General features: G+C 33.6%; 1 protein-coding gene across 2 annotated transcripts in view; it reads right to left on the minus strand.

The window, feature by feature from the left end:
• LRPPRC (leucine rich pentatricopeptide repeat containing) overlaps positions 1 to 16,534 on the minus strand; it is a 92,575-nt gene that overhangs the window by 58,909 nt on the left and 17,132 nt on the right. For both annotated transcript variants that reach the window (XM_062571905.1, XM_062571906.1), the window contains exons 8-15: positions 15,970 to 16,114; positions 15,065 to 15,207; positions 14,635 to 14,740; positions 14,444 to 14,551; positions 8,257 to 8,375; positions 7,515 to 7,608; positions 4,286 to 4,355; positions 1,359 to 1,386 (exon numbers count right to left, since the gene is read on the minus strand). In XM_062571905.1, the coding sequence (XP_062427889.1) occupies positions 1,359 to 1,386; positions 4,286 to 4,355; positions 7,515 to 7,608; positions 8,257 to 8,375; positions 14,444 to 14,551; positions 14,635 to 14,740; positions 15,065 to 15,207; positions 15,970 to 16,114 (813 nt within the window). The remainder of the gene's footprint in view (positions 1 to 1,358; positions 1,387 to 4,285; positions 4,356 to 7,514; positions 7,609 to 8,256; positions 8,376 to 14,443; positions 14,552 to 14,634; positions 14,741 to 15,064; positions 15,208 to 15,969; positions 16,115 to 16,534) is intronic.

Genomic DNA, 16,534 nt, shown 5'->3' on the forward strand with positions numbered 1-16,534 from the left:
TTTTAAAGAAATTACTCAAAAACCCAGTTTTTAACTATTTCAGGAATTTTGCTTTATCTCCTATGATTCTAGAATGCAACCCGAAATAAGCAGGAGGGAGATGCATTCACTGTTGAAGAGTTGTGTTTTAAGTAAAGACAGAAGGAAAGGAATCTTCACCTTCAATTGTTAATGGAAATGAATAATCAAAGCCAGAAAATATTAGATGTGCAATGAACTATCTTATCTATTCACTTCTCATTCTACCAACAGCATGGACACTGTGGACAGTTAAATACTGCTTTCTTTTGCTCCTTTGCCCTCATCCTCCTATGACAAATCAATACACAGAAGAATCTAGTACTATAATAAAAATCAAAAAAGTCCAATTGTCCTTCAAGATTTTTTCCACAATGGGAGTATAATGTAAGAGTTCCTCTTTTTTTTCTTAAAACACAGAAAAGGAAGGTTTAGAGGCAGAAGACAAAAACATCCTCTGACCATAAATGTCATAATGACATTTATGTTTCTTTACACATCAAAAAAGCGTAGGGAAACAGAAAAAAAAATCTTTAACTTCAGTTATATTTCATTTGTCTAATAATTCTGCAACAAACAATGGCTTTCCAAATTGTAATTTCTATTTCATCCTAAAATTTCCTTTCAAAACTTGAAATATACTAGCAAACATGTTGTACTTTATTAGTCAACAAGTACAATATCTAAGAAAAAGACAAAGCAAAGCGCATCCCTTCCCAAATTTTAAACTCATCCCCGTCAGCATCTGCCAACATCTCCTTTATTCTAGTACTCTGCAAAAACATATTGTGGGATGTCTTTCCAAAGTAGTCCGGACCATGGAGGGCAAGATGAGCAGCCATCTCCATTTGTTAAGTCAGTGATTTCCTCCATCTGGCTTTGCTTTCAGTTGAAGTTTATATTATATAAACATGAAAATTCTAATTGTGCCTTGTTGTTAGTTTAGTATTGGAGAGGGGACAAAAAGAAGGTTTTGTAGAAGGCAGGAAAAGGAAATAAAAAAGTCACATGGGAAAACCATGGCAAGCTTTCCTCCTGAAGCTACAACTATATGGTGATAAAAACATGGATCTAGAGAGAAATCAGAATAGCATAAGCCACACAAAGTGGTAACAACACCACATTTTTTTCCCACAACTACACTTACCAGTCCAATTTGAAAACACAATTTTGTATAGTTGTATAATCTGTCACTGAGAAGTGTCTTGCTCAAATTACTGAGGTTACCAGGTTCAGAACTCAGATTTATGGTAATGCATTATAAACAAGCAGTGCTTAAAGAATTTCATTTGAACCCATTTAGAAAAGCTTTCATTTATAGCATTACTGTCTCTTCTTACCTTGCTCCAAAGATTTACATCATCTGAGCTGAAGAGGGCAGCAAAGGATAAGAAATTAAAAGCAACAAAATGATTTTTTACATGTACATTCTTTTTTAAAAAAGAAACAAACCATATTAACATTGATGATCTTATTAATGCATTTAAAGGAAATTAAGATTAATATTTAGCATTGTTTAAAATGGACACTAATTTTATATAGAGCAAGTGTTGCACTTTTACCCTACTGCATATAATCTTGTTTTCTACTAGAATAACTTTCAAAATAACAAAATAACACAAACAAATAATGAAGACTAGGAAGGATATTTTTAGTTTAATCTTTTATCATGTGGTAGCTGTACTTGTTTATTTCATATTTCATTCTGTTTAGCATTTCAAGAAAATGAGTTTCATGTAGACAAGTCACACTATATAGCAAATAGTCAAAATGTGAAATTTGCTAGAAAAGAAAATTAAGACTTCTATACATTAAAGCTAGATTTTTAATGTGATCTTTTTATGATGAAAAAAAAGTTGTCATCTCTCACTTAAGGTACAACGCTTAAGTAATTAGAAAACAAAAGATAGAAGAGAATTCTCTTTTCTTCTCTCAGAGTAACACTGAAGTAGATGGAAAGCATTCCTCTGGACAGCATCAGGTTACAACTGAAACTAGAATGCTAGAAAACTCAATAAAGTATAAAAACTGATGCTGGTTCCTGTAATTTGCAAAACATCAGTTTCTATCTAGAAGCTATAGCTTTTGGACAACTGTTGAAGTTCAGGGTTTTCTTTTATTTAGGAGGTTCAAGTTTACAAACCATTTAGTCTTTTTGTGCTGCTGCCACTTTATTTGAAAATGAGTCAAATACAGATCCACAGAGAGAACAAAATGCTATCTGTGAGGTTAGTTAAGCTTTCTGGGATGAACTCACTCCACCAATGACAGCATAACAATGAACTGCTGGCATCAAATGCATCAATTTCCCAAAGTACTTGACTTTGAAACAGCAAAGGTGCATCAGGTAGATAGAACAGGAATGCTTTGAAGCAGTAACTAGAACAGTAGCATCAATAGAAATCCATAAACTAGTTTACTAAGACATTGCTCATGTATCCCTTGTGTCCATCCCCCAGGCTTTTGTACGTCAATCCTAAACTCTGCTCATTTGAACATTCTAGGCCAGCTTTTAGTTACCCAATTTTATTGCACTTAGGTCTTGAAAAAGGTATGGTGATAACCAAAATATTTTTCTTCTAACCTACCATACGCTCAACCTTCATTTTTTTGGCTGTTCTAGCTGCTCAGTCTAAAAGTAAAAAGGAAATGTGAATTGGCGTGCTTTCTGAAACATTACAAAGGTCAAGTTCAGACACAGCCAAGACTAGTAGGTAGCTCCTGAAGCCAGGCAACAATGAAGGCAGACAAGAAAAATAAAGAACAAATCCAAAAACTGTTTTGCCACCTTTACATATGGCAAGGCGAAGGGGCAACATTAAATCAACAGATGTCAAGTAAAATACTGAATTTCTTTCAGAATCTTAAGATTTATCTCAAGTTTTCAATAACAATTTAAATCTTAACAGCGGTAACTTTTCCTACTGAGGAGGGTTTCACTGCTGAGGAGAGCAATTTTCATCATTCAAGTTGATAATGCTTTATAAGTTACTTTAATTGCATTCTGAACATCTGCACAACTCATCAGTAGTAGGAGTATTTCATGCTAGCATGGGAGGGAGGTGTGGTAAACATTAGCAGAGCTTCCCTTCTAGTGCGAGTTCTACTTTAATGGGATGTTTATCTGTACTTACAGACAGAAAATGTATTTTAAGAAGCCATTATTTTAATTAATACATCTGAAATAGATGATTCTGGGTATGACTAATAGAGGGAATAATAAAATATCCCTGTTTGAGCAAAGCATTATTGCATTTATCCTTTGAAAGTCAAGGTCAGTTCGGGTCCAATTAATACACCCAATTTGTACACACTGTCTTTTGTTTTCTCCTTCTTTTCCCTTGGTAGAACATAATCAGCTAGATAGAACTTGCATTTTTACTAGAAGATTATTTTGACCATATTCATCTGTTACCGTATCTAACCTAAACATATCTGCATTTCATAAACATTACAAAATTTTAGGAAACAGCTGCTGAGATAATTAATTAATTAAAAAAAAACAAACAAAAAAACAAACAAACAAACAAAAAAAACAGCCTTAAGACTCTGGCCCTGAGTAATCCGAGTAATACTTAGGTGACTTTTGTGTTTCCCCATGGTGGAGATTCACTGCACAACAATTCATTCATAGTCCTGAACTTTTGACTGCGGTAAACAGGCAATGACAGAAAACCTGTGAATTAACAAGCATTTCATAAGCCTATGACAACCTTGCAAGTAACTAGAAACTCTTCCATGCAAAATGGGAGCCTGCGGCTGTAAATAAAGTCATCACAATGGTATTAAGTGCAAGCATTCAGGAGTCCTGTACTGGAAGATACCAGCTGGGGACAAGGTAGCAGAATATGCCCAGTTTACTTTAGTACCTAATGGCGAGAATCTTTAGTGGAATCATAGGTTTATGTGGCAGTTTACAAACACAAATATTAACAAAAATAAAACACCAAATGTCTCCTATCCTAATGAATTTATACACTGTCAAATACCAGAGAATAAACAAGATTCATATAACATCAGAACAGTAAAGTTACTTTAAACCTAATAGATGTAATACTCCAAAGGAACCCTCAGACAGAGCAGAGATAAGGAAACAAGGGAGAGCAGAGAAGAACAAAGGTAATCCTCAGATCTGTTACAGCTGGAACCCTACTTTTAAATTCTCCAGCACGGAAAAAAACTTCTACATAGACTTACTGCTAAGGGGGGAAAACAAGAGAGGGACCTTTGCTACAGAAAAGAAAAGACATTCTTACAGCAAACTTACCTTTTAAATCCCCAAATGAGGCTGTTTCTAAAATGACGAGTATCAATAGAGGGTGTGCTTGATGACGATACTGTAAACAAAACAAATGTTTCTAAACAGTCATTCTACAAAAAAGGCCCAAACTCCAACAAGTCAACTAGCCGTGTAAATCAGGACTTAATTATATATATATATATATAAAATATATATATAATATATATATATATTTTTTTTAAATATATATATATATTTAGTAAATGATGACCAATGTTTGTAAACCAAGAATACTGCGGCATCTGAAAAAGCCCTGGCTTTTATCAGGTTTTAATATGCTCCCTTTCCAAAGGGATCAAATATTTTTAAAGGGAGATTTGACTTTTCATTGCCTTTATAACCAACAGTTAGTATCTGTTAATCTTCTGTGCATATTAGTATTAGGAATAAGCACCCTCTCTGTAAAAATTTAACAAGGCCAAAGAAAAATTGTTCAAACCAAAACTAAACAACTCTAATGAAGAAAACTTAAGACAGTAGCCCTGAAACAAACAAACAAAAGAAATCCACCACAAGAAAATAGCTTGTTATTGAATTTCAGACTGAATGCCTGCCTTAAAGTAGGCTTCACAACTTCAGTGTTTTTACAGTGATATTTTCTTAGGTGCTTGTTTCTGCTTATATAAACTACATGACAAGAAATAAAAATTAGATCTAAAGTGCTATTTACAGAATTAAATTAAACATAAAGGGGACCCCCCCAACCTTTAGTAGCACTGAGCTGTAACCATTTTAAATGTTGGTATTTACAATATTGGATGAACTCAAAAGAAAGAGGAATATTATCAAATAGTAATAGATGCATTTAGGCCCTGTATGAAGTTATCATCATCTAAATTCAGTATTATTACAGAATTAACGCCTCTGAAAAAATGAGGGGTTGAAAAGGAGCCTCTGGGTCCCTTTTGCAAGGCCTACAATATTGTATAAGGCAAAAGAGAACAGAAATAAAAACACCAGTTCTTTCGGAGCTTGGGAAATAAAAGGCAGAATAAACATGCTGAACTACTCCTTACTTCAACTCCAAGCATTTAGAAACTTAAAACAAGTGATGTAAATGTTTAAATGTTTTATTTTAGTCTGAAAGTCTCACGTGAAGTTTATTACAGGAGATCCTCAATACAAATCTTCCTCCAGTGGCATATTAAACTTTTTGCTCATAAACAGACAAGCGTAAAGCATCTCTAGTATGCTCAGCTGCTGCTGACAATCGGCAATCTGGTTTCCTTAGCAACAAACAAGTCTGAGAAAATCAAGTGGCTGACAATGAAGTGGAATGAAATGGCATGATAAAGGGAAAAAGCAGCTCTCATGTACACTGCCTTATGTGCTGAGATTCCTCAGCTGATGCTTCATAGCATTCACCTTGTCAGTAGCAGAAATCTATACATTATAAGGTATGAGAAGCTGAATCAATCCACTTAGATAGCAACCAGCGTTAATACCCAACCTTCACCTTCCCTGACTACGCTGATGAGACAATCTTGAACTACTTCCCATATCACATCTATTTTCTTCTTTGTAATACTGCAAAAGAAGCCAATCAAAAAAAAATCACCTGTTTAATATCTGTGCCTTAACATTTTAGGTGCTAATTAGATTTATCAGCATTCATTTCAGCTTAGTAGACTATTTACAGGAGTACCTTCCTTTAAAGCTCAAGTTCAAAAGCAATTCTGTAGAATTCCATGAATTATTAACCCTTGTCTTTGTAAAAAGAAATACCGCCACAAGAATTAAAATCAACACACAAACAACAGCTAAATAATGTATTATGTAAGACTACTTCATGACAGTAAGGCAGTATACAGCCTGTTGATAACACATTCAAAACTGATTTTTCCAGTTAACCAAAACAGGGTGTATGTGGGACCCCTACTTTTTCGTGCAGGCAAAACCCCCAAATATTTCCGTTTCCAGGAGCAATTTCATTGCTCCTAGTAAACAGTCATCTTTTCAAAAAAACTTCAAAGGCAGGAAATCTACATTTTTCACGGTTAATGCTTTTGGTTGGAATAAGAACAAAAGATAGCAGAATGTAAGGTCAATCTCAAAGATGAATTGGTACATTACAAGAATTAACTAACTAGTTAATTACTACTTATTTAGTTTTTGGCATCATATGCATTACCTACTGGAATTCAAAACATAAATACAATCGACATACTTGAGTTTTGTTTTATACAGACACTTCAGTTTATTCAGCCTCTTATTGTGACTTTTTTCAACTTAGATGAACAGAAGACTACTTTACTATTATTATTTTACTATTAGCTTCCACTTAATGTTATTTGCAAGCTTCAACACAGTTTCCCAAGGCCATGGTGTACAGATCACAAACAGCAACCTGTTTAAACTTTTGCCTCAATGTTGGACAAATAAAACTGCTATTTAAAAAGGGATCCTTCTGTATCAGATTTAGTCCAAATTCAGAGATTTTGTTAATGAATCAGTACACTAGGAAATACAAATCTTGTTTAAGTTCTGTAAAGAAACAAACGTGCTCCTAGTTAACCATGCAAATTATCCCATTGTAACTATTCAATTAATGATGTATAAGTATCTTTTGCAAATACTGAGCATCAGAATGGCCTTTGGAGAAAAAATTTTGAGTTAATTTGTTAATTTATGCTATTTTAACTTTATCACTTAATTACCCTGTCAAACTCATATATGCAGCTTCCATAGACTGACGCACCAGGACAGCACCTGCAATTTATTGTAAATATTGACCAGTTCTTTTAAAGCTGATCAATCATTAATAATTCTGTAGTACTTCAGAATCATATTGTTAGACTACCATCACATTGTATTTGTGCCATGAACATAAAACAGAAACAATCTTGCATCAAAGTCTCTGCATTGTGCAAGGGACATTATTTCCTCAAGCCTTCTTGAAATACCTGAGAGAATTGTATTCAGTGCACAAGGCTATGATTTCTAAGTACATTACACAAGTAAATTTTATGGCCCATTTCAATATAAAAAGGTTTTAACAAAGATATGTTTTCTGGAATTGGCAGAACAGTCTGACATCTTTTCATAGATGACCTGACATAATAAAAACCTTGCTACATCCATTCATTGCTCAAATATCTTTAAACCTCATATACTAATACATGTAAATCTCAGCCTAAAACCAATCTATGAGCAGTACTGTAAGTACATGGTAACATGCAACATTAGAGATACTTACACAGAGAAAGAACATTTTTCAGCCTTCCCTGTGCTGCTTCGTATCTTATTTCTGCTATACGGAATCCAACAGTTTCAAACAGGCAGTTGTTCTCCTAGAGATAAAAATCAATCATTAGAGATAAACACAGAGAAGACATTCTGACACTTAGTATTTTTTAATACTTCCTTCCCAGGGGTCACTGACATTTTTGTATTGATACTGTAGAACACAGAAGGTGCTTTACAAAAGTCTACACAGCTAGCTAGATGAGTTGCTGCTGATCAAAATTTATCCAGTTTTTGCACTGAAACCAACTGCAGGAAAAAATGGTACCAAAAGCACAAAGACAGTTGTGAGGGACAGTTCAAAGTTTTTTAACCTGCAATTCTGAATTCCCGAACAAATGAAAAACAATGCATCGAGAGTAATTACTGAAACACTAAGACTTCTCACACCCAGTAAAAGAGAGAATATCACTAATTTATTAAGTTTATATTTATTTAGTTAGTTCTTACCAGTTACAGAAACAAGAAAGCTAGTAAGACTGAAGTATTTTTGTTAGTTCTTAGAAGGAAAGGAAGCAAGAAAAAGGCATTGTAAACAAGCCAACAGTTTCAAAAAATAATCTGAAATATACCAAACAGGCTTGATCATACTAAGCTCATATTTAGAACACTACTGGGATCTAAATCTTTCAGAGAACATATAGAAGAACAAACTATGCAACAGTAGCTTTTATGAATTCTGAATTTAAACTCACCTGCAGCTGAGCACGGGCAGTCTCAATATCAGCAAAATTTTTAAAAACATAGTCTGTGTAAGTTTCCGTATCAAGTTCCACCCCCAACTCATGCATTACTTTGAGGATCTCAAAAACACCTATCAAAGGAAAATTGGTGAAACTAACATTTCAGAACATTCCAACATTTCAGAAAATGAAACTTAAAAAAGAAAACTAGAAGAATTAATATTTCTTTTCAGAAATAAAAAGGATTTCTCCATTTACCTCACTGTATTTGCAATGCAAAAGTCTAAATTTTTATTTTAGTTACTGTTCTATCAAAAAGAACAAGCCCTTGGTTAGTTTGGAAATTGCTAGTTTACAAAGTTATTTTCTAACATAGGGAAAGATATACTAGTTATACACAACACATCTTTTAAAGCTATATATAAATACCAATGTTATCATGCCTTAAAAAAGAAAGCTAATCTGAAATTTCTTCTAATACATATAACCATTTTCAAGATAAAAACGCATTCTTCAACATGTAATATATTCTTAGCATTGTTCTTGGCATCCAATCCTAATTGACATTTTAATCGAGATTTTGATAGATTTGTACAAAAGAAAATAGTATTTTTGTAATCAAATAGGTTGATTAGTCTTCAATTCAATAAATCAGTTTCTACCTGGAAATTCAGACAAAGTCTGCAGCATCCCAAATTCCCACAAACCCCAAAGAGGCTATGTCATAACTTACACAATGTTTCGATCAATTTGACCAACTAGACTTTATATTATTCTAAATATGCATTTGAAGACAAAGAATACCAAATCTTAATGGAGTTCAGGAAATATTTCTACATATTTTGTGCTGCTTTTTAATTGCTTACACTCTTCTGATTTGCAGAAACTTCCTACAATAGCCCTAGCTAGCAAACTCTGAACCCCTGTCAAAACCTATGCAGGTATTACCATTTATTGCTGGTCTAAAAATGATTTGTCAGTTGCTGCAGGACACCAGTACCAAACAGCATATGTTTTTTTCAACTTGCATTTCATACTTATTTCTTTAAAAATGTAAAGTTTCCCAAAGTCCTCATCTTTGCCCTGGAGTGCCACCTATGGAAAAGTGACACTTCCATGAATATTTTATGCAGTGCACTACGGTGCAAATAATCAAATGTGAATTCCCTCTGAGCACTTAAAAATACATGCAGGCAAGTCAAACTAGATTAAAGTCGCATCATCTGTTCAAGTTTGCCTTAAACAAAACTCTGTCCAATTTTGGCCCAGAATCTGCAAAATTATGAATAAAGAATTAATTACAGTAAGTCTTTCTCGATACCTTACCAATTTTGACAGCTAGTTTCTATTTCATGTTTGCAGCTTCTCAGAAAATGTATTAAGCCCTCTTACGCTAAAGCATTTTCAAAAGTAACCAAGTTCAAATCTGTATCACTAGAAGTAACTGTTTGAAGACAGAACTAGATACCACAGTGAATGCGATGCAGTATCCTTAGGAGATTTGGGTTCAAAACTGTATTTAGGAAAGAGCAGAAAACGCATCCCCATTGCCTAGCAGACATCTGTCACAAAAGCATTACACTACCTGGCACAGTTCCTCAGCAGAAAAGGGCATGAACGAACATCAGCAGAAAACAGTGTCGAAGACTAAGGTACACCAGTGACAATACCAAACATAGCCAAATTAATCACAAATTAAAAAATAAAAAAACCACAAAACCACAAACAACAAAACAAACAAAAAGAACAATGCTGGCACATATTTCTTCATCTCTAAGGTTGCTGATGCAGGAATTTTTTGTATAGAAAAAGAATACTGAAAATCAATAAAGAATCCTTCAACTCTGCAAACATTTTCCACCTCAATGAGAACAGGAACTGCTTTATTATCAAATAAATATCTTGCCCAATATAAAGCAATAAAACATTCCCAATTCAAGCAAAACACTATTATAATGTCAAACACATGCATCAAAGAAGATGTGCCTGCTTTTGGAAAATCTTTGCTCCTAATAACAATATTTGACAATACACTAACCTCTCCCACCTCGAAGCAAAGAACAGCCTAAAAAAGCAGAGACAGAATTGCAACCGCATATATCTAAAAAGCTCTGAGATGATGACAAAAAGCGTTCACAACCAAAAAGTCTTCTATAAAGAATTAGTAATTCTTTTTTCCTTCCCTCTCTCAACACAAACAATTCTTTGTTCTTTTACCAAGAATTAGTATCTCTGCACTATCTAATAGTTCATTCAAAAAAACCTGCATCAATTTGAACTTGCTTAAAAATATTTACTCTAGACCTGTCTAAATACTGGAATTATACATAATTCTAGTATTCTTCTGCCGTTGGAAGAAAAAAACAAACTAATGATGAACTAATATAAAATGCAGCATCTGCATCAAAGTTTCAGAATATTTACTCATTGCAGAGAACACTCAAATTCTGAAGAGTCTTTTTTCTTAAATATGCATTAGTTCCTTGGGCCCATATGACCTCACAGTAAATCTTCCAGCTGCCTCCCTCCTTGACCAAGGATTTTTTTTTTTTTTTTTTTTTTTTTGGCTATCTTGGGTTGAGATGAGGAAAGACTGCAGATATTGCGCACCCAAAATCAAACAGAACATAGACCAACACTTCCGTTCTCCATTCTGTCATCACCGGAAACAGCACTGGAACATCCCTCCAGAAGTAAGAAGCAAGTAACAAGTAACTTCCCAGCTTCAAATCAGTATATCCAAGAAAAATACAGAAGAGATGAATTACAAGATGGTCTGTGAGGCTTGCTGCTTCTCAAGGGGTGCAAAGTGAGCCTTGCAATTCAGTCTACCTTAATTCCCTGTTCTTCACAGCAAGTAGCATCTTTCTGAAGTGATGCCACAAGAATAGGTGGAATTTCTAATGCAGTTAAGTACAGTTCAACATGTGCAAAGGCAACAAAACAAGGCATAAAGCAGTTTTCTGAACATTTTTTTTTTTAAATCTCCAGTTTGAAAAGTGAGGTTATAATAAAGACAACAGCATAATAATTAACATATTTTTGCAGCGTTGTTAATTTCAGAGGTACTCAGAAAACTTCCTTGCTCAAAAAGTCTTTCTACCAGACAGTATTTCAAAATGATTATTTTGGGAAATCATCACCCTTCTTCCCCCTGGGGGGCTTTGACACTTATGTACATTTTCTTGTGATCCGGGGCAAAGCAAAAATTGAATTACCATTCACTAATCAAGCTTTGTGTATAACTACAACATTTTACTGGAAAATAGAAATTTAAAAACACAGTTGACTTTTTAAAACTTTAGTTTTACAACAACTAAAGTGATTATATGAAGGGGGGGGGACTAAAAAATGTTCTGCTGCTAGCATAAGTCAAGAACTTCTGCATAACTATGCAGGCCTTCCTGGTTTTACTGTAAAGTCTGACACAAGATGAATCCCAATGCCACTAACCTCAGTGCTTTTCTGATCTACTACATACTGATCTTTCGAATCCTTCAAGCGCTTTCCATTTCTAAAAGCCTAACAACATTTATTTAGATAAACTTATGGAAATAAGCTATCAATTTGTGTAACAGACGTGTATAAAAGCATGTCCCATCTAAAATTATTTTCCTGCATTAAATGACTGAAAACAGCTGTTTGCTGTCTTGCAGTGGCCAAGTTCTCTATGGCATATTTAAACAGTTGCCTTGCTTTATGTGTACTAGCCACCACTTCATTGCTGCTTCTCTCTTGGACTCAACTTCATGATAGAGAAGTTAAGAAATTCTCTTGATATCCAGTGTCAGCTTTCCTAATGTGATTAATATTGCTACTAGTTATGTAATTGCATGGGTCACATTACACATATTGGTTCAGGCATTTGTACTTCTCAGCTCTGGATAGGTTATTGCTTATATACTGCCTCTTTTAATGACTATTTAGCTCATTAGCTACATTCTATCAGTTGTTCGATAGTTTTTGTTTTTCCTAAGTTCCCCCTGCCCCCATTTTCAGCCTTTCCCATACCAAAATGCATGGAATTATATGCATTGAGCCAGGCATCAGTACTTTGCAGAAAAAGCAATTATCACCTCCTTTTTGTTATGAGACGTGATACAGTGTCTATCTTTACTTCTGTTCATAGAACCCTATAATTTTTTGCTGCTATAAAGCACCATTTTTCTAATACACTTCCTATTGTCACCTTTAGGTTCTCACTACAGCATTACTCTTTACTCTATTATTTCTATTAAACAATTCCAGAATTCTTTTTCTCCACTTACTTTCCTTCAGGTGTATTAGTTGCATTTTTAGATGGTGAATCTCATTTTATTAATTTTAATATATCTTCCATTTCAAAAATGAATGCAAGTGAGCTTACACATGGTAAAGAATATGGTAAAAATTTATTTCACTGCAGCAATTATACTAATTTTTACTACAGAAGAGAATGCTCAGAAAACTTCTCTCCTGTATTTTAAAAATTGCAAAATTACCGACCTTTGTAGGTATATACACAACTTTCACAGCTGAAATTTCAGATTGAGAGACTGAGTACTAGGTAACAAAAACAGGCTTGCAAATCCACAATATTAACATACAATCATACAGAAGTTTTTCTGTTTACAAAAGCATCAGATGCATAAAGAAAGGCTTTCTAGAAGGTGGTAAAGAAAGCTAAAGTTGATCTGTTTAGGGGTTCCTTCACCAGTTTTCTTGACAGTTTGCTTACATGACTGCCAGCAGAAACTGCTAGCCAATGTACAGCTGATTTCTACAGTAGGAGTCCACACTCAGTCAACCTCTGACCTTACCAGAGATCAAAAGAGGTCTGAAACTTAAGTTTTTCTTAACAAGCTGATATACTTTCAGTTTTGGAACCTAAGTCTAAACCTAATAATGCTTTCAGCATTTCTAATTCTAGTGTTATTGAGGTGAAGTATTCCTTGCAGTAACAGAAAGCATTTTTGTTAGTCAGTAGCATCTGCATATACAGAAATATGACACATATCTCAACCGACTTATATTTGGCTACACTGTACTTCAAGCAAAGATAAACCTAAGTTACAAATTTGACCCAACTAAAACAATGTAGCAACAGTTTTTAAAGAGATCATTGAACTTTCAAGCATCTGAAAACATATGAGAAGATAAACTTGGGAAGTACTCTAGCAGGAGCAGAGTCTAAGGAGTTAATAAAAACTGAATATTGTTTTTATAAAGGCTTTTTGAAAAGGCTTGAGACATTTTTATAGCCAGAAACAATTAGGGAATACTTGTTTCAGCAGTTCTTCCAAACTGGAATATGACTGTATATTTAAGATAAAATTGCGATACGAAGAGTCTGCTAAAAGCACTTTTTTTTTGTTTGTGCATTTTGTTTGTCACCCAGTGTCACACTAACAACTCTGCATCTCATTCTAAAGCACATTATACGGTGAGATAAGATGAAAAAGACAGTTTTTTGTTTCCCCAAGGGGGAAGTACTTCTGTTAAAAGCATCTTTTTACGATACCATTCTTTCTGAATTACCAATAACGCAAACCAAAGAATTAGATACTATACTCTTAAATTTAATATTTTTTCAATTCTTATTCATATCCTGTAGACATCCCCATGTGTAACAGGGGAAAGTATGCTAAATGCTTAAGCCTACTTAAGAATCCAAAAGATTGAGCATTTCTGTCCTTCAATCAGTATGCTGTCAGGTCAGGCTCACAGATTGAGCAATGTAAGTTCTCCTGCAGTTTTTATTACTGTAACTGAACTCACATTTGGCTTATCAGATAGATATAAGAAGCAGATTTTAAAAAAAATACGTATAATATATATTTCTGCAGTCCAAGAGAGTTGTTATAAAGTAATCTTAACTTCAAATGCTTCGCTCAGATTTCCATTTTAGTCAAGAGTAAATTCTGTACAGGACAAAGAGGAACTGGAAAGCAGTAAGAAGGCAAAGAGTTGAAAAGATAATTAAACTTTTTCATACTTCTTTCCATTTAAATGTATAGGATTGTACCATGATTAAGTAGGAAAGGTGGTTTTCAAAAAACCTTTCTGAAGAATAAAATGCTTGCAACAAAATAACTCAGGCAGCAATTCTTCATTTTCTTTCAATTCTTCAAGAGTCTGCTAAATCTTAAAACAATGTTGTAGGAAAAAATGTGCATTAAGGTTAAAATAGAGCAACAGGAACACATATCAGATAGCTAACCTTTGAGATTCTTCTCTTTCTGGTACCCAACAAGTAGTGGCCAGAAATAGTGAGGTCTGAGTGGCAAGCCTTCTTCTTTCATGATCTTCATCACATCAATGGCCATATCTAAAAACATTCATAAGACAATTAAACAGTGACTAAGTACTTTAAACAAACACATTAAATAAATAAATAAATAAGCAGAGTACCTGATCTGTTGGCCTCCAAAGCACAGCGCAAAATAAATGGTAAAGGTGCTGAGTGCATTTTTGCTTCTTTTAACTCGCTACAATATTGTTTCAGCTTGCTAATTGGCTGCAAAAATACATTAAATTTTAAAATTCTTTCATTTTCTTTAATTGACAGGAATGTTAGATTCTTCTACTGTTTAAAAATGGATATTATACATGGCAAACATTAAGGGATAGCAAAAAATAACTTTGTGAATTTCATCTTATTATGTAAATTTGATATGAAATATTAAAACCATTCTACATGTATTAACTGTGCAAAAAATCTACCACTTTCAATCTTCAGTCAGATTAAATCATAAATAAATATAAAAATAACTAATAAACTAACAAAATAAATATACTGTTATAAGTATAGTTAAGAAAAAAATATTATTATGCTGCATACCATATCTGTATTTACACAGTGTTGTAGGAAGAAGCTACCCTGGTCCATATTGTCACGTGATAAATGATGAAGAGACTTCAAAATACGAAAACTTATATCTTCAAAGCCATGAGTTATTAAAGTCAAACATAGGTTCATTGCATCTAGAAAATGAAAAACAGAAAACAACAACAAAAAAGCATGGTTAACTATTTTAGCATTAAACCACTAAGGGAAGTAAATATGTTTTAAAAGCATCACTGACATACTACTTAACATGACTAACCAATCAAATTTGAGACTACCTTTTACAGTATTATTTATATTATCAATGGAATTCACTTTTCCCACTAAAAATGCCATGCCAAAATTTTTAGAAGCATCACCACAGCAACATAATAGAAGGATATGAGATAAGAGAAACATTTCTAGACATCTTAAGGGAAGAAAAAAAGAGATGAAGATAATCAACAGTTATCAAGCAGATTAAACACACTGGGATCCAAAAGTGAGTTTTAGTTTAGTTAGAGAAAACTATATTCAGTATTTACAATCTCCCTTTTTGTTAAATTCATGAACAGCTATGACAACTGAAGTTTTGCAAGTGTTACTTGCAGAAAGGACTCCACACTTTACCACTTTCCTATAAAGTCTTAATAGATTTTAAGTTACAGTTTTGATACATTAATTTTATATGCAAATTAAAAGTGACTTATAATATTTTAAAAATAATTTAAAATAATTTGAAGCAGAACAAATGAATCCACAGACATGTTAAAAAAAATATTATTTTACTTTAAATATTCAACAAAACCCAACTATTTGGGGGGACATTACTTACCATTGCAATGAACTGAAAATGCCTGCCCTCTAATACCTGAGTAGTATTTCTATGCAAAATACCACTGCAGCAATTGAAAACATACCTGGAATTAATTCCCTTTCAAATCTTATGCGCTCTTTAATGTCCTCAATGTACTGAGGATATCCAGCCTTTGCAAGGCTTAAAATCACCTGCATCAAAACCCTATCCATAAGATATCCTTCAGTCTTCTCAACCTCTTCTAGAGTCTGGAAACAAGAATAAGCGTAACTTTAATAAACTTTATACAGACTCAAAACACGATACATTAAAAGAATAAAATTCTCAAAAATTTGAGGTCTTTTACATTTTTAAACACAGTTTTTGGACACAGAAGAGATGATAGAGAGAATACTAATTATTTAGGAAGAGTCTCAAACACCTCTAGATTTTAAAAAGAAAAAGGGATTGATAAAGGGATAATTAGATTCTCTCCAATAACTAATAATATATGAAAATATTAGAGAGATGACTTCCAAAAAAAAATGCTGTGAAAAAGACTGTAATTAGTCAAACTTCATCATTGCTTGGAAGAGGGATGTTTGAGGAAGATTTGTTTAATTTGTAAGCCACAGAAATATACATGGAATATTCTCCTCCTCGAGTTGGTCCTTCCATTTGATACCACT

The sequence above is a fragment of the Rhea pennata genome, chromosome 3 (genome assembly GCF_028389875.1).
Source record: "Rhea pennata isolate bPtePen1 chromosome 3, bPtePen1.pri, whole genome shotgun sequence".
Classification (NCBI taxonomy): domain Eukaryota; kingdom Metazoa; phylum Chordata; class Aves; order Rheiformes; family Rheidae; genus Rhea; species Rhea pennata.